The sequence below is a fragment of the Carcharodon carcharias genome, chromosome 11 (assembly GCF_017639515.1).
Source record: "Carcharodon carcharias isolate sCarCar2 chromosome 11, sCarCar2.pri, whole genome shotgun sequence".
In the NCBI taxonomy this organism is placed as follows: Eukaryota; Metazoa; Chordata; class Chondrichthyes; order Lamniformes; family Lamnidae; genus Carcharodon; species Carcharodon carcharias.
In genome coordinates this window covers 83,019,255-83,046,422 of record NC_054477.1, presented here as the reverse complement: position 1 = coordinate 83,046,422, position 27,168 = coordinate 83,019,255, and the positions used below count along the sequence as shown (strand labels likewise).

The following is a 27,168-nucleotide window of genomic DNA, read 5'->3' as shown; positions in this document are numbered from 1 at the left end:
CCACCACACCTGACCGAGAAAGCATGGGTAGAGGTGGCAATCCAGGCCAGTGGCCATGATGTTGTGCAGCACACAACTGCAGTGCCACAAAAGGTTCAACAAGCTGCTGCGCTTGACAAGGGTGAGTAATGATTGTTGGCATGGATCTGTGTGGGGAAGCGTTAACAGCTGGCCATCCCCCTGTGGTGCTCAGGGGTGTGAGAATCTGAGTGCCAACTGTCAATGACGCCGCAGCTGGCCAAAGGGGTGAGAGCCTTGGTTGCTTGGCCTGATTGCTTTGCGGGTTGAGGGCCACGATTCAGATGTGCCCTGCAAGATGTTCCTCAGGTGGGGTTGGCCAGGCTGCAATGGCGTTCCAGGTAGAGAGCGGACTAATCAATGCTCATTTGTCCCCTCAGGAGAAGAGAAGACATAACAACATCAAGAGGTCAAGAATGGGCGGTGGCTCCCCAAACCAAACTAATGAGGTACGAGATAGATGTCCTAGAGATGGAGTGCCAGCACCCAGCTCAGTCCACTGGTCATGGAGAGGCAGGGGTCTCTGATGAAGGTAAGAGTGCAGTGCACGGATGCGAGAGTGTCAGAGTGTGTAAACATTGTTGTGTTGTCTCATCTGTATTGGAAACCTCAAACCTGGATTCCCCATTGTTCATTGAAAGACGATAGCACCGTGATGCCATTGTCCATTGTTGCACTGGCCCATCCAGCATGCACAGTGACAGTGTGATGACTAATACTGATACTGATTTTTCTCCCCTAGAATCGCCATGCAGCCAATGAATACAGGACCCGATGAGCCACTCTTGACGTCGGAGGACCAGTGGCCATCAGATGCACCTGCATCACATCCCCTCTGCACCAGGCACCAGCACAGATACCAGCACCTTGTTGGGCATTAGATCAATTGGCTACAATGTCGGCACGCACACATGAGGAGTAGGCAGAGGCAGAGAGTGCCCAGGGCACCAGCAGTTGGAGGACTGCTGGAGACCAGGACCATGCTGAGTCCAAGGCAGATAACGAGCCTCTGGAGTCGTCCATTAGGCATCAGATGCTGGATGTCCAGCAGAAAATGCTGGAGGATCTGGCAGAGATCTGTGAGGGTATGCATGCCATGGTCTATGTCATGGTGGAGTCTATGTGGAGCATGAGTATTGCGTTGACCTTCAGCACCGAGCGCATTGCCACCTCCATTGAGAGAGTGGCGACTCTTAAGGAGAGGCAGCTCCAAGGACAGAATCAGGGGTTCCTGGGGTTGCACGCAGACCTGCAAGCTCTCACACAGGCAATGACCTCAGAAGGTCTCTGCTAGTGTGAGAGATAGATGAGGCACCTAGTATCTTTGCTAGGTTCCCATCCATCAGTGGCGAGCATCATGGAAGTCCAGACCAACCTCATATTGGCACATGAGCTGCTTGTCATCTCTGGGAGCCCCTTTGCCAGCAACCATGGTAGCTGATGAGGCAGCAATGACTTTTCTCTTAATTCGTTCATGGGATGTGGCCTAGGCCAGCATTTATTGACCATCCCTAATTGTTCAGAGGGCATTTAAGAGTCAACCACATTGCTGTGGGTCTGGAGTCTCATGTAGGACAGACCAGGCAATGACCTCAGAAGGTCTCTGCCATTGTGAGAGATGGATAAGTGCCCAGCCATGTCAACGGACTGTCCCTCCCAGACAGGGCCTGCACAGCCTCCAATGGCCAGAGGACGACCGCCAAGGTCATCAAGGCCAACAGGAGAGCACCGTCAGTAGACTGTCTCCAATGCTGCTGCCGGGGTGGGGGGTGGGGTGGTGGGGAGGAGGCAAGCGGGCCACCAAGATGCAGCACTCGCTATCATAAGTTTAAGGCACTATAAGCCCGAGGGACTTTTCATGGGTGATCTTCTGTTCTGCCACGTTTTGTTAATTTGTTTACTGGTGTGACCATTAACACCAGATATTGTTATGTTTATTTTCTGTGAGTGTCAATATTATATGAATTTTGCTTTTGTGTTAATGGCCTGAGTATGTTTCACTTGTTTTGTAGTGCAGAGCACACCAGTATGTCATGCTGGATGTGAGTGGCTCTAAGCTTTATTGCACAGCCACTGAATGGACTTTGGGTTCAATGGAATGAGTAATTTCTAACATCCGGTAAGGAGGCGGCACTCCTGGCTTGAGGTAAAAGCAATGCCTTGGCAGACTAGCTGAAGGAGTATTGAGTCAAGGCCTCCCTGGTGTCCCTGCCTCCCTGAAGGTTCCAGGGGTCTGCCTCATCTTCCCCATGCTCTTCTTCTGATCCACTACTGGAGTCACCATCTGTGGCCTGTGGAGCTGCCTCAAGATCCTCTTCCTCCACTTGGCCCCCCTGCCAGTGCCAGAATGTGGAGAGTGCAGCACTATCAGTGACATCTGCTCTGGAGGGTATTGTGGTACACCCCTTGAACGGTGCAGGCACCTGAATCTCATCTTCAGCGCACCAATAGTCCTCTCAATGTCCACACTTGTGGAGACATGATCTATTATACCTTTGATCTGATTCTGTTCTTGTTTGCTGGAGAGGCGCCATAAGCCAACTTTTCAATAGATAGCCCTCGTCACCCAGCAGCCATCCAACCAGTCAAGCTGGAGCCATGAACAGTCTTGGCACCATTGAATGTTGGAGGATGTACGCGTCATGGGAGCTGCCAGGGTACCTTGCACAGACTTGCAGAATTGCATCTTGTCGTCACAAACTATCTGGACCTTTGTGGAGTAGAAGCCATTCTTGTTGATTTGGACGTGTGCAGTCGATGGCACCCTGGATGTGGGGGAAGTCAGCAATTGCAGTGAAGTCACTGGCTCGCTCAGCCTGGTTGGCCTCATCCGTCCAGAAATGAATAAATGTCATGCTCCACCTGAACAGAGCATCGGTCACCAGCTTCACACAATTGTGGAAAGCTGATTGGGAGACAGATCCCCTAACTAAGCCCTAGAAAAAGCTGGAGGCATAGAAGCTGAGGGCCACTGTGACCTTCAGAGCCACTGGCATGGGGTGTCCACCCACACAGTTGGACGTGATCTCTGACACAATCATCTGACAAATGGAGGTCATGGTCTCCCTGGAGAGGTGAAGCCTCCTTCAGCACTGCACCTCTGACATGTTAAGGGAGCTGCATCGCTGCCTGTAAACCCTGGCAATAGGATAGTGGCATCCTCTGTGGCCTCTACTGTCTTGGACGCCCTGTGCCCTCTGTGCCTGCGCCTATTCTCCCATAGGTCACTTCCTTGGATGCTACCTGTGGACACCTGACCTCCTCTCCCTTTGGACCCTCTTCCTCCTCAGAGCAGGTCCCACCAGCGGAGTAGACAATCCCCATTACCAAAGAAACAGAAGGTTGGTTGGTGACTTGAAGGGTCCACATGGTAAAAATCCTCCAGGAGCCTTGGAGACACCAATGAATCCTGAAATGAAGGCTAGGAATGCAAAGACTGAAGCTCAGAACAGAGATAAAACTGTCAAGTTTCATTAAGCAACTAGCAAACTCCTAACTACTCACAATGGTAATGCTGTAGATCCTTTTTATCCTGCCCTTGGATGACAATTTGTCAAAAACAGGCTGCCCACCTGCCCATGCAAGTGCAAAATTGCACGGGCAATGTAAGATCAAGTACAAATGGCTTTTTAATGGCTTTATTTGGCTTTTTAATTGTCGGCAGGCACGGCTCTGACTCCCGCGCGCACCAGTCAACCTCAGTATTGCTCACGTGCGACAGCGTCAGGACGCACGCCTGACATCATCTCACCCAATTTTGCATGCATTCAGGTCAAGCGCGCGCCTGACCTCGGAACTTAAACGTAAAACTCAGGCCTCTGCCCCCGTATACTAACTTGCATCATATTCCATTTACCGAACACCCCCATGCTCAGTGGCCTACATTAGTATAAGGTAATGCCTCAGTTTTAAAATTTCCACCCTACTTTTCAAATTCCTCCACATTCCCCAGCCCCTGACCACTCCCCCCGCCCCCCCCCCCCCCCACAACCTCTGATCTCTGTAACCTCCTTCAGCTTTACAATTTTCTAAGATCTGTGTTTCATCAGTTCTGGTTTCATATCCATCCTCAATTTTGATCACTCCATCACTGGCAGCCATGTGCTCAGCTGCCAGAGCCCTAAGCTTTCAAACTCTCTCCTAAACCTCTCCATCTTTCTACCTCTCGCTCTCCTTTAAATGTTATTTCTTTAACCAAACTTTTGATCACCTATTATTCATTACTTATCTCCTCATGTGACTCGGTATTAAATTTTGTTTCATAATGCAGCTGTGAAGGTTTTGGGATATTTACTGTTAAAGGTGCTATATAAATACAAGTTGTCCTTGTTGCTTTGATAAGACCTTGGGGATCTGAGCCAACGGGAATAGAGAGGCCCTGGGATCCACTGTTGGGGCTAGAGTAATGATTAATGGGTTTAATGCCAACAAGATCTGAATCAACAGTCTGAGTGGAAGCAGCATGGTCACAGAGTCCAAACCAGTGGTGGGTGCAGAAACAACTACAAGATCTGAGCCAACAGGACCTGGCAGAATTGAGAGATCAATGTTTAAAAAGGTTAAACCTGAACTCTAAATACAAGCTATCTACCTTCAGTAACACTGGACCCAATATGGAAGCATTTGCCAAATAGAAATGGAATGAAGCCAATGCAGTGCAAACATATCTCAGTTTTTTGCTAATCTCAAGATTAGGAGTAGTGAATGGGGGAAATAAAAAAGACTGACTTCAAGGTGATATTACAAGGACTGGTTGAGTCAAAATCTGGAACTATATACACAACTATCTCAGCCCACTTTAACTCATATCACTAATGCAAACCTCTCTTTCTGACAAGCACCCAAAAAAGAACTTCCTCTAAATTTAGCACATCCATTTATTTCAGTAATTTTGCCCCATGCAACAGTGTTTTCTTTACGCACACATCTGTTCTGGTCTAGTCAACCATCTGTACATTCTAAAATATCACTTGAAGTTCGTTATAGAAAAGCGTAAATTTATCTAATTCTGTTTTCTGCTTTTATTGTTCTACAGCATCTGTCTTCACTTGCCTAGCAATAGCCTTGGGATTTTATCGGTTGTGGCAAAAATAGAAAATGGAAGATGACCTTCAGCAAACAGCAGTGTGAAATTCTGGAATTTAATGATCTTGAAAAGAATGCCATATAAAATATTAGGATTTTTCTGGAGAGAATGGATTGTTCATCTGCTCCATGACTGTCCTGCTGCTGTGTTCTGGAGAAATCTAGTTATATTGCATTAATGTTAATTATGTTTAAAATGATTATAAAACTGGCTAGTAAGATGGGATACTATCCTGCTGTCTTATTGGTTGTAAGGCTCACATATGAACTGAATTTGGGCGTTCCTAACCCATTGCTGGTGAGAGTGGGATTGCAGCACAGAACTATGTCATTTAGCAGCTTCTTTGAGCACATTGAATGTGTTGTGATATTCCATAATAGTTGCTGCTTTGGGGCTGGGGGACTTTTAGCCTTTGTGCAATTTATAAACAGAGCTGGCTGAATGCTGGTACTTGGTTGCTCAGCAATAATGTCTTCACCTTGAATTGAAATGTTTTTTTACTTGCTTTCTAATCTTCAGTTTCAATCAGTGTTGCAAGTTAGAGAGGACTGACAGGCCAGTGTGTGGCAACAGTTTCTAGGTAATTATGAAAAGTTACAATGTATCTGTGGAACCAAACAGCCAGCTATTTTGCTACAAAGTACTGATTCATACAATGCATTCCTGTTACTATTAGTGTTGAAAAATGGCAGCAATTATACCATGTATTCTTTGGAGAATCAGAAAAGATAAGGAGTTCAGAATAAAATCAATATCTAAGTCTTTTTTGTAAAGAGACAAAGCAAGTGAAATCGGTTTGAATAGTTGTCATGCAACCAATCATGTGATAGTGATGTCACCAAAGACAAATATTCCTCTTGTTTTTAAAAAAGTAGCCTTATTTAATACCCATACTACATGTTCATAAAATTGCAAGGGTTAAAGACAGTGACTTCAGTGCCTATCCCTATCCATATGCCTAGTGTTGCATGTACTATTGTAGGAGCTTGCACAAACCATTCTCAAGGTATGAGAATCTGAAAGTGACAGCCTCCTCCACCCTGCCAATTCCTCTACAAGTGTGGTCTCAGGTGCACAAGAAAGTCTAGATTGACTTAACCTCTGACCTTCTGCCCCACATGACCTCTCTGTATCCTCATTGATCCCCCTATAACACCATACCTGCCTCCTGTTACTTTTCATGCACATTTACTTTAAGAAAAACAGAATAAAGTGTGTCACAGCTCTAATCTATTTCTAAAGAGATACACAAATTCATATTTAAATCGCTGTGAAAAGTACATGATCAATCCATTTACACCATTCAAGTACAGATGTCACCCAGAATTTAGAATTGAGTTTGTAGGTTGTCACCGAAGCTACTTTCTTTCCACATATATGTTTATTGTGAAATGCCTGCTTGCTGAGAGTTGAGTTGATTTCTACCTTGTGGCTTGCTGCAGATACAATCTGTCATCATTAAGATTCTCTGAATTAGTTCATTTGCCTTATCCCTGTGGCTGTTAGATCTGGAGCTGATACTTGTCAATGCATTTTATTCACCACAATTATTTTCTCCTTTAATAACACAAGAACTAATTTTAACTTAAGATCATCGTGTTGTCTAACCATGTAGAGATTTAAATCTCAAAGTAATGGATGATCAGGACAAAAACGTATTCAACTCCAGTTTACGTTCCATATTTCACAATGAAGGCAACACAAACACTATATTTACTCCATTGTCTGTTTTTAATTTAATTGTCTATTATTTGCCATCAAAGTAAACCTAAAACAGGTTTTTCGGTCCATGTAGAAAACTGAATCCAGGTCATGAAGAATGTAGATGCAAAATTAAGAGCAAAATTTAGGATTTTAAACCAGAGTCTGGACTATGCTGTGCACCCTGATTCAATTATTCCCTATCTTCTAAATGCACTTTAGCTGTAAAGACCCCATTTGGTCTTCATTCCTCATGTGCAATGTCACAGGAGATACAAATACACACATTATGCCCTGGATTTTCCATTTGAGTCATGCTGATTCGTTGGTGTAATTTTAAAAATTTCATTCTTAGGATGTAAATGCAAAAACTTTTTAAAATATAGTTTATATTTACTCCAGCATTCAAGCATTAATTCTCACCTACCCCAACCCTTCATGCAGAACTACCCCCCATAAAATACATTGAAAACACATGCCAACTGTCTTCATAATATTTATCCATTCAATTTACAATAGACATGACACTTATAGTGTAACATTGATATGGACCCACTAGAACAAACGGCCTATTTCTGTGCTGTTTCTTCAATGTAAAAGTGCTACAGTGGTGATACTTTCAATGTTAAAAGTCGTAGCTAATGTTCATAATGTCTGCCTGGCCACCAGATGTCTCTGCAACAATGTATTTGGAATATCAGTCAGCTTTTTCTTTCTTTGGATTAAACAATATTAAAGTAATTTATTTAAGTCTTGAGATTTCAGTGCGTTTTATTTCCATTCTGTCTTAAGCCTCCCAACGCATTTGTGAACAGTACCAGCCTGTCCGACACTGCTTATTTCAGACAAGACTTGCTCTTCAACTGGATAATAGAATAGTTTCTGAACAGAATTTCCTCACTCGCACCCACCCCATTGCTTGCCATTCTCTGATACTGTCCCTTGCACAGATGGTCTCAGGAACTGCCAACAAACGCCTGCTGAATGGATTGCCACCTACAAACCACTATCAAATTGGTAACCAAATCCCCAGCCATAAGTCAATGATCTTCCTCTATATCTCCACTTTAAGGAGGATGTCAAGGTCTTGAGGCAGGTTCAGAGCTTTATGAGAATTGCATCTAGGTGAAGGACTTCAGTTAGCTGGAGAGACTAAAGAAGTTGGGATTGTTCTCCTTGGAGATATGGGTGTTGAGGGTAGATCAGCATTTATTGTCCATTCCTAATTGCCCTTGAGAAGGTGGCTGTGAGTTGCCTTCTTGAACCGCTGCAGTCCATGTGGTGTTGGTTTACCCATGGTGCTGTTAGGGAGGGAGTTCCAGGATTTTGACCCAGTGACAATGAAGGAACAGTGATATATTTCAAAGTCAGGATGGTGAGTGGCTTGGAGGGCAACTTTCAGGTGGTGGAGTCCCTATGTGTCTGCTCTGTTTGTCGTCCTAGATGGTTGCAGTCATGGGTTTGGAAGGTGCTGCCTAGGCAGCCTTGGTGAGCTCCTGCAGCACATCTTGTAAATGGTACACACTGCTGTCACTGTGCGTTGGTGGTGGAGGGACTGAATGTTTGTGCATGGGGTGCCAATCAAGCAGGCTGCTTTGTCCTTGATGTTGTCAAGCTTCTTGAATGCAACTGTGGAAGTTGCATTCAACCAGGCAAGTTGACAATATTCCAACACACTCCTGATTTCAGTCTTGTAGATGGTAGAAAGGCTTTGGGGAGTTAGGAGGTGAGTTACTTGCCACAGGATTGCTAGCCTTTGACCTGCTCTTGAGGCCACAGTATTTATATGGCTGGTCCAGTTCAGTTTCTGGTCAATGGTAAGCCCCCCAGGATGTTGAGAGTGGGGGATTCAGTGATGGTAATGCCATTGAATATCAAGTGACAATAGTTGGATTCTCTCTTGCTGCAGATGGTCATTGCCTGGCATTTGTATGGCATGAATGTTACTTGCCAATTGTCAGCCCAAGCCTGGATATTGTCCAGGTCTTGCTGCATTTGGACATGGACTGCTTCAGTATCTGAGGAGGCGAGAATGGTGCTGAACATTGGGCAATCATCAGTGAACATCCCCGCTTCTGACCTTCTGATGAAAGAAAGGTCATTGATGAAGCAGCTGAAGATGGGCCGAGGAGACTACCCTGAGGAACTCCTGCAGTGATGTCTTGAGGCTGAGATGATTGACCTCCAACAACCACAACCATCATCCTTTGTGCTAGTTATGACTCCAACCAGCGGACAGTTTTCCCCCGATTACCATTGACTCCAGTTTTGCTAGGTCTCCTTGATGCAACATTTGGTCAAATGTTACCTTGATGTTAAGGGCAGTCACTCTCACCTCACCTCGGGAGTTCACCTTAATTGTCCATATATGAACCGAGGCTGTAATGAGATAAGGAGCTGTTGGCCCTGGCAGACCGTAACTGAGTGTCGGTAAGCACGTTATTGCTAAGCAAGTGCCGCTTGATGGCACTGTCGGAGACCCCTTCCATCACTTTACTGATGATTGAGAGTAGAGTGATGGGGCAGGAATTGACTGTGTTGGATTTGTCCTGCTTGTGTACAATACATACCTGGGTAATTTTCCACATTGTCGGGTAGAGGCCAGTGTTTGAGCTTAGCTAGGTGTGCAGCAAGTTCTGGAGCACAAGTCTTCGGTACTATTGCCAGAATATTACCAGGTTCCATAGCTTTTGCAGTATCCAGTGCCTTCAGGTGTTTCTTGACATCACATGGAGTGACTTGAATTGGTTGAAGACTGGCATCTGTGTTCCTGGGAACCTCCAGAGGAGGCTGAGATGGATCATCCACTTCTGGCTGAAGATCGTTGCAAATGCATCGGCCTTATCTTTTGCACGATGTGCTGGGCTCCCCCATCATCCTCCAGTGAGTTGTTTAACTGTCCACCATCATTCATGATTGGATGTGGCAGGACTGCAGAGCCTAGATCTGATCTGTTGGTTGTGGAATCACTTAGCCCTGTCTATCACTTGCTGCTTATGCTGTTTGGCAAGCAAGTAATCCTTTATTGAAGCTTCACCAGGTTGCCACCTCATTTTTGGATATACCTGGTGCTGCTCCTGCACTCTTCATCGAACCAGTGTTGATCCCCTGGCTTGATGGTAATGGTGGAGTGGGGAGTATACCAGATCATGAGGTTACAGATTGTATTTGAGTACAATTCTGCTGCTGCTGATGGCCCACAGCTCCTCATGGTTGCCCAGTCTTGAGTTGCTAGATCTGTTCAAAATCTATCCCACTTAGCATGGTGGTAGTGCCAAACAACACGATGGAGGGTATCCTCAATGTGAAGGCAGGACTTCATCTTCGCAAGGACTGTGCTGTGGTCACTCCTACCAATACTGACATGGACAGATGCATCTGTGGCAGGCAGGTTTTTGAGGATGAACTCAAGTATGTTTTTCCCCCTTGTTGCCTCACACCTGCTGCAGACCCAGTCTAGCACCGACATTCTTTAGGACTCAGCCAGCTCGGTCAGCATTGCTGCTACCGAGCCACTCTTGGTGATGGACATTGAAGTTACCCACCCAGAGTACATTCTGCACTCTTGCCACCCTCAGTGCTTCCTCCAAGTGGTAGTCAAATGGAGGAGCACTGATTCATCGGCTGAAAGAGGGGCGGGGGTGGTGCTGCAGGTGATAGTGGAGGTACATGGTAACCAGCAGGAGGTTTCCTTGCTCATGTTTGACCTGATGCCATGAGACTTCATGGGGTCCAGAGTCGATGTTGAGGACTCCCAGGGAACTCCCTCCCGACTGGTCTGTACTGCTGGTGGGACAGTGATGGTGATGTCTGGGACATTATCTGTAAGGCATGACTCCATGAATATGACTATGTCAGGCTATTGCTTGACTAGTCTATGAGACAGCTCTCCCAATTTTGGCACTAGCCCTCAGATGATAGGAACAAGGACTTTGTATCATTTGTCGTTTCCAGTGCCTAGGTCGATGACAGGTGGTCCATCCGGTTTCATTATCTTTTTGTGACTTTGTAGTGGTTTGATACAACTTAGTGGCTTGCTAGGTCATTTAAGAGTCAACCACATTGCTGTGGGTCTGGAGTCACATGTAGGCCAGACCAGGTAAGGACGGCAGCTTTACTTCCCTTAAGGGCATTAGTGAGCTAGATGGGCTTTAAACAACAATCAACATGGTTTCATGGTCATCATCAGATTTAAATTTCACCATCTGCCATGGTGGGATTCAAACCTGAGTATTACCTTGGGTCTCTGGATTACTAGTCTGGTGATAACACCACTATGCCACCGACTCCCTGTTATATCACTAACCGCTCTGTCTTCTCCAGGTAATGCTCACTGTGAGCCCGGCTAAGATGGCAAACCTCACAGTTGCTGTCATTCTCCTCCTAGCTCTCAGCTAGCTGCTTGTGCTCAAGCACCAGCTTCTGATGGCGGCAAGCCAGGCACCTGCTGTTCCCAGCTGCAGCATAAAGCACCTGTGCTCAGAGTGGATTTAAAAAAAATTTTATATTGCAACAATTGAGAGAACACCTTCCCCTTTTGCTGCTCCTCTCTATACACTCCTCCTCATCTACCCTCCTTCTTTATGACACCTCTCCTTGCTTCACTTTTCCTCATCTCTCCTCTTTCTCCATCAGCCTTTAATCACCCTACCTCCACTTCTTCCTTCAGTTCTCCTTCCATCTTTCCACTCCCCCTTCATGGCACAGACCTTTCACTCATGGCCAGCAAAATAGAATGGAGCGAGAACCATCAAGAAGTCTTTACACCATCAGAAATTTCTAGCCTAAACTTGGCGTATTATGTTTCAGTGATACATTTATAATAACATTGCTGAAGCATTAGAAACAACATTACATGGTATAAGGAAATGTGATAATTTAATTTTTAAAAATTACAAATTCAAATGGTTTTCATCATAATTGCAAGTACTAATATTTCTGCAAATGCAAGTATCAAATTATAACTTTTATTAAAAATTCTGCATCTAAATTAAGTGCAATTAATATTCAACAGCACAGTTCAAATTAGATTGCAGCGCAGATCATTCCTGAGTCACGTAATGAATGCAAGTGACCTTATGTGGAATCATATTTCAAGTTCTTAAATGCAAAGGGTTGGATTTTCACGCAGGAGGCAGGAAGGTCGAGTCGGGAAACCGGATCCTGCAAACCCATCTGCTTTAAAACTGCCACCACCCTCAGAGTTTCCGCTCTGCAGAGGTGGCTGCAGGATGGAGTCGGGACCACCACCTCTGGAGGCAGGCCTGAGGCCTCAATGGAGACAAGCGGATGGTGAGACTGGCAGACTGGAATGCCTGCCTCCCTTCACAGGGTCATGAGCCTAGTTTTAATGATGTATGTCAAAGCCACAAACCCTTATCCCTCACCATCCACCCCACATGCCCTCCTATCCCCCATGCCCCTCTCCGTACCCCCTCATATCTCCATTGCCACTCACCCAGTATCCACTTTGGGCATTGCTTAGGAGTCATATCTTTGAAATGCACATTTAAAAAAATTAAACTTCTAACAATCTCATCGAGTTGTCATTCAACTGCACTTCACACTAGACAAAAAATTCTCATTCCACTCAAGTCGTTAATCTGTTGCAGAAATAAACAAATGTCTATTTCACTAACCACAAAGACAGCTAATCCTTTATTAACCTCTTAAATTTGTCAATCCATCTGTGAACACAGCCCCCTGCTGAGATAAGTGGTTCTGGAACTTTAGATACAGAGCCAAGTTTTCATAATGGGGTCAACTGTAATAACAAGCCATTGCCGGTCACAACCAATGGCTGGGATTTTCCGGCCCTGCAGCAGGACACATCGCGGGCGGGACAGAAAATTTGGAGAGGCAGCCAAACATCCATTGACTTTGGACAGTGGGGCCAGTAAATCCTGACTGAAGTTGAAATTTCAAAAGCAGATGTTTATGGTTTTTTCCTAAGCTACGCCAGATGGCCTGTCAATGTCTCCAGCAGCAGATGTCTTTTTTTTTACTCTAGGTGAATACTGCAGATGTTTTTTTAAATTTTGTAAGTGCTAAGGATTGAAATAATTTTAGATTCATGACACAGAGTTCCCAAATATTTTCTTCAGTTTTTAACACATAATAGCACTTTCCCAATAGGAAAAGTACTCTAATGCATCTCAACACTTAAGCCATGCAGATCAATGTAATCACCAACTTACCATTGCAGGACAGGGCCCTAAAATCAATCATTGCAGTAAAAACACATCCACCTTACCATACAGCATCTAACTGTTGTTGGAACTAAAAGAACAGTTTTTTTTTGTATTTCGTAGCCCATCAATGAAAGAATTCCGGGAGCAGGTGATTATATTTTATTGTTGCCCATTTGAGATTGGGGTTCTTCCATGGTTCATTACTCCTCTGGGATGCCATGAACCATGTATACCTACAGAAGGGGCCCGCCCACACCCACAACATAGCCGACAAGGGCAGGAGTACAGCATGCAGGAGGGCTACCTGCACCCTTATCCCGCACCAGCAAAAATTGTCGGAAACAGGAATGGGGGTGGAAGTCCCAGAATCAGGTCTCACTCATTATTTTCACAGGGCTCCCCTGTCGGCCTGACTCAGCAAAACTCCAGGCCAAACTGTCTGATCAGCCAGTGTAAAATTGCCAATTTAAAAATGGAACAGTTACTAAATAAGCACATAAAACAGTAAAACAAAATTATAAGGAAAATAACTATTATCAACCACCAATAGAATTACTTTCAAAATTCACACTTATAGTATAAAACAGTAGTGACTGTCAGTTGTTTGTTTAATAAGAGACTGTAAAATAAGGGAGCAATGTATATGCAGTTAAGACTATAATCTGAACAAGCCTATGGCAAAGGATTCTGGAGTGTCAGAGAGGTCTGAGGTTGGCACTGTTCCTGTCAGGAATTCGCTGCACAAACACACCTCCAGAATTGACCATCTGTTTCTTCTTTCCTTTTTTTTTCTCTTTAACTGGCTCTTCAAAACTCTCTCCCTGTGAAGGCAAAAGAAAAAAGTATAAACTAACACACTCAAAAAATATAAATGAAGTTAGGACAAAAGAAACAGGGCTACTCTGCTGTGGTAAACATGATCTACCTTGCAAAAACAGTGCTTTGCACCAGTGCAAATGCAAATGCCATTGCATAATCAGTGCTATATAATGGAAAATCTGGGAAATTATGGGCTAGCAGAAAGAAAAATGACCATGAAAGTTACAAGGTTAGCTTAAAAATTCAATTGATTCATTAGTGCCCTTCAGGTAAGGAACCCTGCTACATCTAACCAGTCTGGAGTTTGACACAATATGGTTGTCTCTTAATATACCCTAAAGTGGCATAGCAAGATTGTCAAGCAAAGCAATCCCTACAGAACTCAGGAAATCCCAATCCAGCCAACTCAGTAAAGCCTTATTAAAATTTGAGCATTGCTACCTAAATTGGATGAACAGTCCCAAAGATTACTCAAGCAACAGCCTGACAATCATTCCCACACTGTAACATTTATCAACCAACATTCGAGGAGGAGATGGCACCTCTACCAGCGTCCTTGGTGTACCCTGCCCAATCAGTAAGATAAATTTACCAGAGGTGGGTACAAAAGGATATACAGTTGGTTGGGCTTGGGCCTGGGAGTCCTCAATATTGACTCTAAACGACATTAAGTCACAAAGCTTTAGGAGGTCAAACAAGGCCACTTATTATCTACAGTTCCCCAACTGATGAATTAATGTTCCTCCATGTTGAACCCCATTTGGGGGAAGAACTGAGGGAAGGAAGGAGCAGGCTGTACCCAGGGCAGGGGTCTTCAATGTTCACTACCAAGAATGGCTAATTAAAACCACCACTGACCAAGCTGGCTGACTCGGGAACGATATAGCTAGGAAGCCTGTCCTCCATCAAGCAGTGAGTAAACCAACACAAGTGAGTAACCTAACTGACCTCATCCTCACCAACCTACCTATAGAGAGAAAGTGTACAGGAACATGTCAGAAACAGTATAAGGCATACTTTAAAATGAGTCATGATCCCAGTGAAGCTACAACACAGGGATACCAGCCTAATAAAATGCAAAAGCAGCAGGATAGAGAAAACTATGGTCCACAGCCAAAAAGCGGAACAAAGTTCTATTGTCCTACAATACATGGTCAAGAATAATGATAGGCACTGGCTTACTGGTTAATGAGTGCATTGGACACAGTGATGGTTATGGAGCCTGACAATATCTCTGCTACATTGTCAAAGATCTGCACATCAGAGCTAAGCACCCTGCATTGCTGTTCCATTGAAATTATGGAGATTGCAAAGTAGAAGGCCATCCAGGAGAGCAATGGAATAGTCAAACGTAGAGATAACAAAGGCTTAAATGAAGGTTTCAGCAGATAAACTGAGGCAGATAAGAGCCACCCCCATCCCTGCCCCCATATCCCAGCCCTGCTCTTCAAATGCTTCTGTGACATCAGATCAACTTAACAATTTGGAAGTTTGATCAGGTAAGTCCAATCGCATGAAAAAAACATGAGAAATATAATGCAATGAAATCATCAAAGAAATCAAAAAGAGGGCATGAAAAAATAATGGCAAGTAAAATTCAGGAAAACCCAAAGATTTTTAAAGAGCTGTAAAGAGCAAAAGGATTACTAAAGAAATAGTTGGACCTAATAGAGACCAAATAGGTAACCTGTATGGGAAGGTGGAAGATGCAGTCATGGTACTTAATGAACACTTTGGGTCTGTCTTCACGAAAGAGAGAGAGAATTCAGGCATTGTAGTTAAAGAGGAGTAGAAATATTGGATTGTATAAACACAGCAAAGAGTAAACATTAAGAGATTTAACATAATTGAAAGTAGATAAATAACCAGGCCCAGGTTAAATATATCCCTAGGTTTTTGACAGAAGGAGAATAGCAGAAGCTCTGACCATCATCTTCCAATTTTTTCAGACTGCAGGTGTGGTGCCGGAGGACTGAAGGATAGTGAATGTATCACCATTGTTTAAAAATGAAAAAGGGGGTCGACCGAGTAATTACTGGCCAGTCCAGTATATCTAACCTCGGAAAAAACTCTGAGGTACTGTATAAATTGTCATTTAGAAAGGCATGGATTAATCAAGGGCAGTTAAAAGAAGACTGTATCTGACTGAATTTTTTTGGGGAGGCAATAAGGATGAGGGTAGCGCATTTGATGTAGTCGAAATGGATTTTAGCAAGGCTTTTGACAAGGTCCCACGTGGCAGACTGGTCAGAAAAATAAAAGCCTCTGGAAATCCAATGAAAAGTGGAGTCAAAATTGTCTTAGTGCTAGGTGGGGGGTTTGGTGACTGTAAGGCTGTTTCCGGTGGGGTTCAGCAAGGCTTAGTACTATTTGTGGCATATGCCAATTATTTAGATTTAAATGGAGCTTGAAGATGGTACAAAATTGAGTCTGTGGTTGATAGTGAGGAAGAATACTCTAAACAGCAAGAAGACATCAATAAACTTGTCGAGTGGGCAGAAAAGTGACAAATGGAATTCAGTCCAGAATCACTTAATCACAGAATCTTAACGGCACTGAAGAAGGCCATTCAGTCCATCATGTCTGCACAGGCTCTCCAATTTAGCATTATGACCTAGTGCCTTTGCCCTGCCTTTTCCCTGTATCCCTGCACATTGTTTCTATTCAAATATTCATCTAATGCCCTCTTGAATGCCTTGATTGAACCTGCCTCCACACACTTTCAGGCAGTGCATTCCAGATCCGAACCACTCGTGTGAAAAAGTTTTTTCTCGCATCACATTAGCTTCTTTTGCAAATCACTTTAAATCTGTGCCCTCTTGTTCTTGATCCTTTTACGAGTGGGAACAGCTTCTCCCTATCAAGCACCCTCATGATTTTGAAATCCAGAGAAGGAAGAGGGAATGCATTTGGGGAGGGCAAATTAGGCACAAAAAAAACACAATAAACTGTAAGATACTGAAAATGAAGTTGAAGCGCAGCAACCTACAAGGCTATGAACCAAGAGCTGGAAAGTGGGATTAGGATGGATAGATATTTTTAGGCCAGCACAAACACCATGGGCCAAATGTTTTTTTCTGTGTCATAAATTTCTATGATACTATGATTATCAAGAGTCATGGATAGTGCCATCAAATAGCACCTACTCATCAATAACCTACTCTCCAACATGTTAGTTTAGGATCTGCCAGAAACTCTCAGCTCCAAACCTCATAACAGACTGGGCTGAAACATGGATGCAGGAATTGAATGCCAGAGAGGAGGTGAGAGGAGCTGCCCTTTCAAAAGATTCACTGGGTTCACTCCTGAAAAACACAGTTACCAGTACATGCACTTACTTTATAAAATTCTTTTAAAATACAAGTAATCTTCAAGCCAGCTGGACTAGTACAACACACTCACCACAGAGCCATTAGAGGTCCTCAGTTTTTCCAGACACTGATTTAGGTGGCCCATCTCTGCTCGACAGTCATCCAGCTGACACTCCAGCTTCTCCCTGCGTAAGCGCTCATACTCCAGTTGAGCCTGCAACTCCTGCAGCATTCTGTGCAAAGGAAAATGGCATTCTACATCATCCCCTTCCTTATATGCTTACATGAGAAATATTTCCTAAATGCTGCTCCCTACCTAAGAAAACAACTTTCTAAACACTATCTGAGCTTTGGCAGCAAGTGCCAGCAAGCCTATATAACTATTAAGGAAATAACAGTCTCGTCCTCACCCAGCCTCACTCAAGGGCAATTAGAGATGGGCAACAAATGTCCCAGGAAACACTTACAATCTATGAAAGAACAAAGTATGTGTAGACTTTGCTGTACAATCACCAGAGGTGGAATCCCTGGCTGATTTTCTTAGCTAAATGATGCTACTGTAAATTGCAACATCCAAACTGCTACCTTGGCTGTGATCTAACTCAGAACAAATTGTCTCCTTACAGAGAAGGAAGACAAGAGGTTCATACAGAAACAATGGGAAGTGTGCATGGATCTTTTACATCAGACACACTATGGCATTTATCACCCAGTCTCCCTGCTCACCTTGCAAAAACCAATAAACCTTAGTTAAAAACAATTTTGCTTCCCAAGTACTTCCCTCCACCTCGGTAAGGTGCATTCTTCCAATCTAGAATGCAAGCTAGGAATGAATTCAACCTGTTGCTTTTGAAATGATAGAAGTCTCTTCTTTCAGTGTTGTAATGACTAATGCTGTTCCATCTGACAGTAATATAATGGCAATATTTTCTTGTTTCTGTACCTGGTGGTGGTCTCCGGCATTGGCAAGTGACATTCACCAAGGTTCAGTGTGTGGTAAAGCTCTTTCAATACTTCTGTGAGAGAAATATTTGTCCTCTAACTGAAAAATACAGCTGAGCTGGATATCTCGGAACGCAACAGACAGCACAAGTGAGGTCATACCATACCTCAGCAGCTCAGTGCCATTGTACATTGTGCTCTTATACAATCCAACACAATCGGTTTGAGTTAGGACAATGAAAAAGGGCAGCATTTCCACATATAACTCTAATTCAGTTTAAATTAAAGCTCATCTCCTAAATTACAATCAGCCACTTTGGTACCAGGAAGGGGACCAGGTGCTGTCTCAAATTTCCATACCAAACAATTTACTATATTAACAGGAGAATGATTAACTCAATTTTTAGTTAGCATTTATTTTAATTTAAACTGAATTAGAGTTAAATGTGGAAATGCTGCCTTTTTTCATTGTCCTAACTCAAACCGATTGAGTTGGATTGTATAAGAGTGCAATGTACAACTGCACTGAGCTGCTGAGGTAGGGTATGACCTCACTTGTGCTGTCTGTTGCGTTCCGAGTTATCCAGCTCAGCTGTATTTTTTAGTTAGAGGACAAATATTTCAGGTTACACATTGTTGGTGGGAAATCTTGTTTGTGATTTCTATCTATTTATTTCAATGGACAGAAAGTCAAGGGCAGCACATGTAGTGAGTGAGATTCTTTGCTGACAGTGCGCATTCTGAACGTTTTCATAGTAATAAAGAGATGTACTTGATAATGATAACTACCTTTCTGCTTCTTTTTCTTCTTTCCGCCGGAGGTAGTCTTCCTCCAGCATACCTCCAAGCTGTCTGTAGTTGCTTTTCGCAATTTCTAATAACCGCTCAAAGTTTTCAATCTTTTCATAGGCCCTCACTGCATTAATGAACACAACATTGTTGAGTAAGAGAGAAATATTGATTTACAGAATGTTTCCCCATATGAGTGAAGGATAATGCTAGAGTTAGGTTCTAAGGTAAACACCAATATATACCCAAGAAAGACAAGGAACTATATAGCTGATGTACTGTATATGGAAATATCATTCTAGAGAAAGGATTCATGTGTGCCAGTGTGAAATGTGCAGTGTTCTGTTTAATCCATATTTGGGGTTTTCCTTCAAAGCAAAAGGAACATGCATCATGCAGATTATAGGGAGCAAATCTGAGGAGGGACAAATAAATGACTGCTGGCCGGTTCAACACTAAGCACTCCAGATACCCAACATCATCTTGATGCCTACACTAGGAGATCTGAAGGTGTGATAGGGACTTGGGAAGACAAGAACATCAAGGCCCATTACAGGATTTGAAGCCGGGGGAGGAGTGAGAGAAGCCAGGAAAGGGGAACATAACTCCTGCAAAAAAAAAATTGAGGGAGTTGTGCCTTTATTACAAATGGGTTACTATACATTTTGCATTTTTCCCCTGGGCAGCATTTAAATGTCATGTCAGCCACGGTCAATCTCTGCAACCCACTTTAGAATAAAGTGAGATAATCTGGCATATCCTGAACAGGAGAGAATCTCAACCTGTTAGTTTTCCAATGCACTCTGCAGGATTACATATTATTTAATGTAAAACACACAAAAAAATACCAACTTACTCCTTGCCTCCCTCTTCTGACCAGTACTTAGGGTAATGTTGTCCTGATTATCTGTACTTCCTTCTATACCATGTTGGTCAAAGAAGCTAGGGTTGTCTTTATTCATCTCTTCATCAGAATCATCATCTATGCCTCCTCCCAGCAGATTAACAGCTGCCAACTGGGAAAATCTGTATTGGAAAATCTAAAGGTCAGTTTGTGCTAGATCTGGCCTATACAAGCGTAAGAACAGGTTCAAAACAGAAACAAACTCTTGCAATTGCTACCAGGTTGCCTAGAAACCAGAAACAGCTGCCCTGTTCTAATGGAGTATCTGTAAAAATTTAATTTGGTACTGAAATCCTTAAGGGTCCACAACAAGCTCCTGACAAAGGAACTCAAAGTGGGTGTCACAAACACCAGTGAACCAGGTAGCATGATTGGTCTAACCAGATATTGCTGTGCCAACCATATGCTGGATCCAAATGAAGGCCCAGAACACACAAACTCCAACTTTCAGGGTCCTGTTGCCCTCTTATAAGGGTCAAGTAGAGAGTCCACTCCTCAAGGTTTCCTGAAAACATCAGCACAGTAATAGTCTCCAGGCCTTGGCCTAGTTTTTGATTGTGTGTCCACGTTATACTGGGGGTCTGCTGGAATATCCGTATGAAATGAAATCAAATCACAAAGGCTAATAATTGGAATCTCCCAACCCACCAGCAGGAGTTGCTCAGCTTCTTAATAACATACATGTTCAACTGTTTTTTCTAGGTTTTACTCTGTAGCATTATGTCAGCTGCAGTAATAGACATTTTACACAAGGAAGTGATCACTTCCTTACTTTTGCACAAGTAAGTGAGCATCATCAAGATATTGAACAGCCTCTGTCTAAGATGAGAAACAAAAATCGTGAATAGAACTCGAGTTTAACACAAGTAGTTTGAGACAAACATTCGCACATCATTCATTTCCTGTCATTTTGTTTAAGGTTATTCTTACAGTGTAACTGCAACCAATGAAGTATTTTAGCAGGAGACCACACTTCCATTGAAATTTCAACAATAGTAAAATATTCAACACATTATACTCAGTTTCTGGCAATATGAAGTTATTGCAAGAGTTCTGATTCTTCATTGATCGGTACGAATTACCTAACCATTGTAACTGTGAAAGATCACCACCTTCTATTTCTCAATTTTTGAAAAAGTTATCTGATGTTTGCCAAAAATATCATTTTCCCAAAAACCTGTCTGAAACGCAAATTATTAAAATAACCTAAAATGAAACATTTGGTAGAGACTTAAAATAGTTTTAAGACTCACATATTGCTGGACACAAGTCTCACAAGTTGAAAGCTTGGCCCATCATTGCAGATGAAGTTAGATGATCATACATTCCTAATGGCACTATATCTTCAGCATTTAATGTTGATTACCTTTTAGCCACGTCCTTTGGTGTCTCTCCGGCATCATTTCTGATGTGATGGTCTGCTCCCATCTCGATGAGCCATTGCAGGCAGCCAATGTGTCCTTGTCCAGCAGCTAAGAATTGTACATACAAGTGTTAGGCACATATAATCCAATCTTGCCATTAAGAAAAGCCAACATATCATTTGAGTCCACAATATCATTATTGACCATGTGCCTTCTGTTACAACAGCTATTTTGTATTTTGTAGTAGTGTTCAAACCAATATTATTGCAGCCCAAGGCTTATAGCCTGTGGAAGTGGACTCTTTAAAGCAAATATTTGGTGGAGGCTGGCTAGAAAAGAAGTTAAAATGCTAGCAATATATTTTCTGCTTGGTTGCGGCCCAGCAACTATTTTAACATCGCTGCTTTCTTCGAGAAGCTGAGAAACCTGACAATATATGCAAATCATTAATTGCTGGCTGAGAGGAGCATGATAACCCTAACATACACCTGATAGAGGATCTGTTCCACACGTAAAACTTATCGTCGAAAAGCTCATAAGCAGAATTCTTCTCTGGGCCCTATGAAGAAAGTTTGGGCCACTGATGTCTGAGCTCTCCACCCAACACCCAACAAACCCTTCCTTCATAACTAATATGACTGCATGGTAGTCTCCACCCACCCAATCTTAGTGGTCCTGAAGCCAGTGATATGCCTCTGGACACCTGTTTGAATGTGAGGCCAACCAGCTGGATGTTAATGAGGCTTGGCCATTAAAATAACCTTACTGCTGCTCTTGTACTGACCCCTCCAAACATTTCACTGGATTCCCACCTGGCTTTAAAATACTCTGTTTTATTAATGTTATCGGAGAAGTAGTCTACAATTATTATTGCAACAATGATTATAATGTACATGATTACAGCAACAGAAACAATAAAGGGAAAGTTTGCTTCTCTGGATTACTCTTGAGCCACAAAGAAGTTGCATAGAGTCAATAAGATCGAAAAGTTGAATACATGGCTGAAAGATCACTGTGGGAGAAATGTATTTCAATTTGTGGAGCACTGGTACCAGTACTGGAGAAAGGAGGAGCTGTTTCGTTGGGAGGGGCTTCACTCCTGTGTCCTAGTAAATTGAATAATCCAGCTGTAGAGAAGGCTTCAGACTAAATAATGGAGCTGGGGATGATGAGGAGAGGGTTATGGTGAGGGGAGATTTAGAAAGTTAAAGAGAAAGGACAAGGCAATAGTGCAGGATAGTGATATGGATAATGATAACCAAAGTGTGACAGGAAGGAACAGAGTGTACAAACATAAAAGTGCACCAGCAAATAAGGTCAGAGTAGGGAATGATGGTAAAAAGAATGAAAGGCTCTTTATTGGAATGCACAGAGCCTTTGTAACATGATAGATGAATTCATGGCACTAATAAAATTAAATTGGTATGATATGATAACCATTACAGATGACCAACGCTGAGAACCAAATATTCAGGGGTATTTGACATTTCAAAGGATAGGAAGAAAGGAAAAGGAGGTGGGATAGTTCTGTTAATAAAGTATGAGATCAGTACAGTAGTGAGAAATGATCTTGGGTCAGAAGATCAAATTGTAGAATCAGTTTGGGTGGAGAGAAGAAATAGTGGGAAAGAAATCACTGGTGGGAGTAGCTTATAGGGCTCTAATAGTAGCTACTTTGTAGGACAAAGTGTAAAGCAAGAAATAATGGGGACTTGTAAGTAAGGTACTGCAATAATTGTGGCTGATATTAATCTTCATATGGATTGGACAAATCAAAATTAGCAAAGATAGCCTGGATGACGAGTTCATGGAGTATACTCAGAACAGTTTCTTAGGACACATTGTGGAGCCAACAAGAGAACAGGCAATTTTAGAAACGATAATGTGTAACGAGATAAGATTAATAAATTATCTCATGATAAAGGATTCTCTAGAGAAGAGTGATCATAACATGAAGGAATTTCACATTCAGGTTGAAGGTGAGAAATCTGGACCTGAAACTGGTGTTTTAAATTTAAATAAATGCAATTACAAAGGTTTGAAGACAGAGTTGCCTAAAGTAGTCTTGGAAAATAGGTTAAATGGTAGATCAGTAGAGAAGTTGTGGCAGACATTTAAGGATATATTTCATCACTCTCAACAATTCCATTGAGAAAGAAAGACTCCATGATAAGGATGCACCATCCATGGCTAACTATGGAATTAAGGATGATATCAAATTGAAATGTTGTGATTAGTGGCAGGCCTCAAGATTGGGAACATTTTAGAAACCAACCAAGGAAGACTTAATTTTTTTTAAAAAAGGAGGAATTAGAATGTGAGGGTAAACTAGCAAGAAGTATAAACACAGATGGTAAAAGCTTCTACAAGTATATAACAAGGAAAAGAAAGAATGGCTAAAGTAAATATTGATCCCTTAGAGGATGAGACTGGGGAATGAATTTGGCAAACAAGGAAATAGCAAAGTGTTGAAAAGTGTATTTTGTATTTGCCTTCACAGTAGAAGACTCTAGAAGTGTCCCAATAAATGAAAATCAGATGGCAAAGGGAAGGGAGGAACTTAAAACAATCACTATCGCTAGGAAAACTAATGGGATTTAAGGCTGGACCTGATGGCCTGCATCCTAGGGTCTGAAAAGAAATGGCTGCAGAGATAGTGAATGCATTAGTTCTAATCTTCCAAAATTCCCTAGATTATGGAAAGCTACCCACGAATTGGAAAATTGCAAATGCAATGCCCCAATTCAAGGAAAGAGGGAGACAAGAAATTATAAATCAGTTAGCTTAACAACTGTCATTGGGATAATACTGGAATCCATTATTAAGGACATAGCAGCAGGACATTTAGCATATCATAATACAATCAGGCAGAGTCAACATGGTTTTGTGGAAGGTTTGTGTTTTGTGTTTGACAATTTTGTTAGAGTTCTTTGATTATGTAACAAGCAGGGTGTAAAGGGCAACCAGTAGATGTAGTATATTTGGATTTCTAAAAAACATTTGATAAAGTACCACATAAAAGGTTGCTACATAAGATAAGAACTTATGGTGTTGGAGCTGATATACTAGCATGGATAGAAAATTGACTAATAGGAAGCAGAGAGTTAGCATAAATGGGTCATTTTCAGATGGCAAACTGCTACTAGTAGGTTGCCACAGGGATGGCTGAGTCTGGTCGGGGCTAGTTGGGCGGTAGGGTCGCAGAGATAGTCAGGTGGTTGGGTTGGTGGGGTAGTTGGGCTGGCTCAGCGGGTATTCAGCCTAATTCGGGGGGTATTCAGCTGGTCTTCCACCTCCCATATATGTTGAAGAGACTCTGGCATATGTTGAGCCCTTCTCATATATTGGCAGCCATCTCTCTCAAAAAGACACCATTGATGAGGAGATCCAACATCAGATTAGCTGTGCCAATTCAGCCTTCAACAAACTATAGCAGCAAATGTTCGACAACAAAGACCTCCTGTATGCAGTGAGATCTGCTGTGTATAAGCTGCACATAAGAGTGCTGGATAAATTCCATCAGCAATGTCACTGCTGCATCCTCCGGATTCAATGGGAGGGCCATCAAACAAATGCTAGTGTCCTTCTTGAAGCCAGCTCCAGAAGCTTTCAGGCAAAACTCTTGCATATTAAATTTGATGGATTGGATACTGGTCTGGATGGCCGAAAAGTGTCTCCCCTGCCAGGTCCTGTATCCTCAACTCTCAAATGGCCAACATTCTAGGGGAGGACAAAGACAATGCTTCAAATACACCCTGAGCTTTCGTTGAAGCATAGTGGCATTGACATTAATGTCTGGGAAGAGTTTGCTGCCAATCATTCAGAATGGCGGCAACTTGTCCATCAAGCTATGTCATGTTTTGCATCATATCTTAATGGTGAGGCACAGTGGTGGCACAGAAGGAAAGAAAAGGAACAAAATCCAGCATTCTGGATCCCACTATCTCGTGAGATATCCTGCCCCATGTGCCCAAAGATCTGTAGATCAAGAATCGACCTGTTAAGTCACATGAAGATCCACGACAGAAACTCACGACCCTGAGCAGACATCCTTGAATCGAGGGACAACCACTGAAAATCTATTTCCTCTGGTGGGGGAATCCGAAACAAGAGGGCATTATCTTAAATATAGAACTAGGTCATTTAGAAATGAAATCAGGAGACACATTTTCAAGCAAAGGGTAGAGCAAATCTGGAAAACGCTCCCACAAAAGGCTTTGGATGCTGGATCAATTGAAATGTTCAAGACTGAGATCGATTAAAATTTTGTTGGGTAAGTGTATTGAGGGATATGGAGCAAAGACTGATAAATGGAGTTGGAGTACAGGTCAGCCATGTTCTAACTCAATGACAGAACAGGCTCAAGGAGCTGAATGGCCTGCTTCTGTTCCTGATCAACTTTTGGAGTGATGGGAAAGCATGATGCCAGACAGATCAATTCATCAGGAAGAAAGAACATAAGAAGTAGGAGCTGGAGTAGACCATTTGGCTCTTGAGCCAGCTCCGCCATTTAGTAAGATCATAGTTGATCTGATGATGGCCTTAATTCCACTTTCCTGCCTGCCCCCCATAACCCTTGACTATCTTGTCGATCAAAAGTCTGTCTACCTCCACCTTGAATATATTCAATGACCCAGCCTTCACTGCTCACTATGGAAGAGAATTCCAAAGACTCATGACCCCCTGTCTCTACCTTAAATAGGAGACCCTTTATTCTGAAAGTATGCCCGCTAGTTCTAGATTCCTCCACACTGGGAAAGAAATATCCTCGGAGCATCAACCGCGTCAATCCCCTTTAGAATGTTATGTTTTAATAAGGTTACCTCTCATCCTTCTAAACTCCAATGAGTATAGGCCCAACCTGTTCAACATTTCCTCATAAGACAGCCCCTTCATCCCTGGAATCAAATTAGAGAAGCTTCTCTGATCTACCTCCAATGTAACCATATCTCGTTAAATAAAGAGACCAAAACTGTATGCAGTCTCACCAATGCCTTGTCCCCGATCTGACCCAACTATCCCGCTAACTACATCTTGACCAGACCTGGCTACCCCCCCAACCCGAACTGACTACTCCCCTTGGCTACACCCCCAACCTGATCTGACTATACCCGACCCGACTACTCCCAACTCTGCACTTCTGGTTTTGGCGACGTTCAAGGACAGCCCAGGTTTCTTGAATGCAGGATTGAAGAGATCAAGAGTGGCTTGCAAATCTGGTGCAGAGTGAGCAACAACACTGTAGTCTTTAGCAAATTGTAATCATGTATGTCTATTGTGGTCAGTTTAGTTTTTACTGGAGGCAACTGAAGTTAAAGAGCTTTTCATCCCAACTCACGCCAGAGGGCAGTTGATTTTTGAGGTGAATAGCCAGCGTCAGGAACATTCTAAATAGTATGGGGGCTGTCACACAGCCTTGCTTGACCCTGTTCCAGATTTTGAATGCGTCTGTTTCAGATTTCCCATTCAAGACAGTTGCAGTCAGAACGTCATGAGGCAATTGCAGGATTGTGATGAAGTTTCTTGGACATCCAATCTGTGGAGCACAATCCACAGAGCCTCGCTATTTACCAAGTCAAATACTTTGATCGATTAACAAACGTAATGAAGAGTTTCTGGTGTTGTTTTCGACATTTTTCCGATTTGCCTGGGAACGAAGACCATGTCGGAGGTTCATCTGGAAGGTCTAAAGCCACACCATGTCCCCAGGAGGATTTCCTCAGCCACAGGAAGTAGGCGATTGAGGAGAATGCCTGTCAGGATTTTCCTTGCTATGGACAAGAGGGAAATAGCTCAAATATAAAAACAAAAAAACTGCGGATGCTGGAAATCCAAAACAAAAACAAAAACAGAATTACCTGGAAAAACTCAGCAGGTCTGGCAGCATCGGCGGAGAAGAAAAGAGTTGAAGTTTCGAGTCCTCATGACCCTTCGACAGAACTTGAGTTCGAGTCCAAGAGAGTTGAAATATAAGCTGGTTTAAGGTGTGTGTGTGGGGGGCGGAGAGAGAGAGAGAGAGAGAGAGGTGGAGTGGGGGTGTGGT

At 42.9% G+C, this 27,168-nt stretch overlaps 2 protein-coding genes across 5 annotated transcripts in view; one reads left to right on the top strand and one right to left on the bottom strand.

The window, feature by feature from the left end:
• Positions 1–7,555, top strand: part of ccdc90b (coiled-coil domain containing 90B) — a 33,509-nt gene extending 25,954 nt beyond the window's left edge. For all 3 annotated transcript variants that reach the window (XM_041199637.1, XM_041199635.1, XM_041199638.1), the window contains one exon: positions 5,054–7,555. In XM_041199637.1, coding sequence (XP_041055571.1) covers positions 5,054–5,112 — 59 coding nt within the window. In that variant the 3' untranslated portion in view covers positions 5,113–7,555. The remainder of the gene's footprint in view (positions 1–5,053) is intronic.
• Positions 7,556–13,586: 6,031 nt separating this feature from the next.
• LOC121284348 (ankyrin repeat domain-containing protein 42-like) overlaps positions 13,587–27,168 on the bottom strand; it is a 59,677-nt gene continuing 46,095 nt past the window's right edge. For both annotated transcript variants that reach the window (XM_041199759.1, XM_041199761.1), the window contains 5 exons: positions 21,128–21,233; positions 19,714–19,883; positions 18,858–18,984; positions 17,218–17,359; positions 13,587–13,817 (listed from right to left, as the gene is read on the bottom strand). In XM_041199759.1, the coding sequence (XP_041055693.1) occupies positions 13,692–13,817; positions 17,218–17,359; positions 18,858–18,984; positions 19,714–19,883; positions 21,128–21,233 (671 nt within the window). In that variant the 3' untranslated portion in view covers positions 13,587–13,691. The remainder of the gene's footprint in view (positions 13,818–17,217; positions 17,360–18,857; positions 18,985–19,713; positions 19,884–21,127; positions 21,234–27,168) is intronic.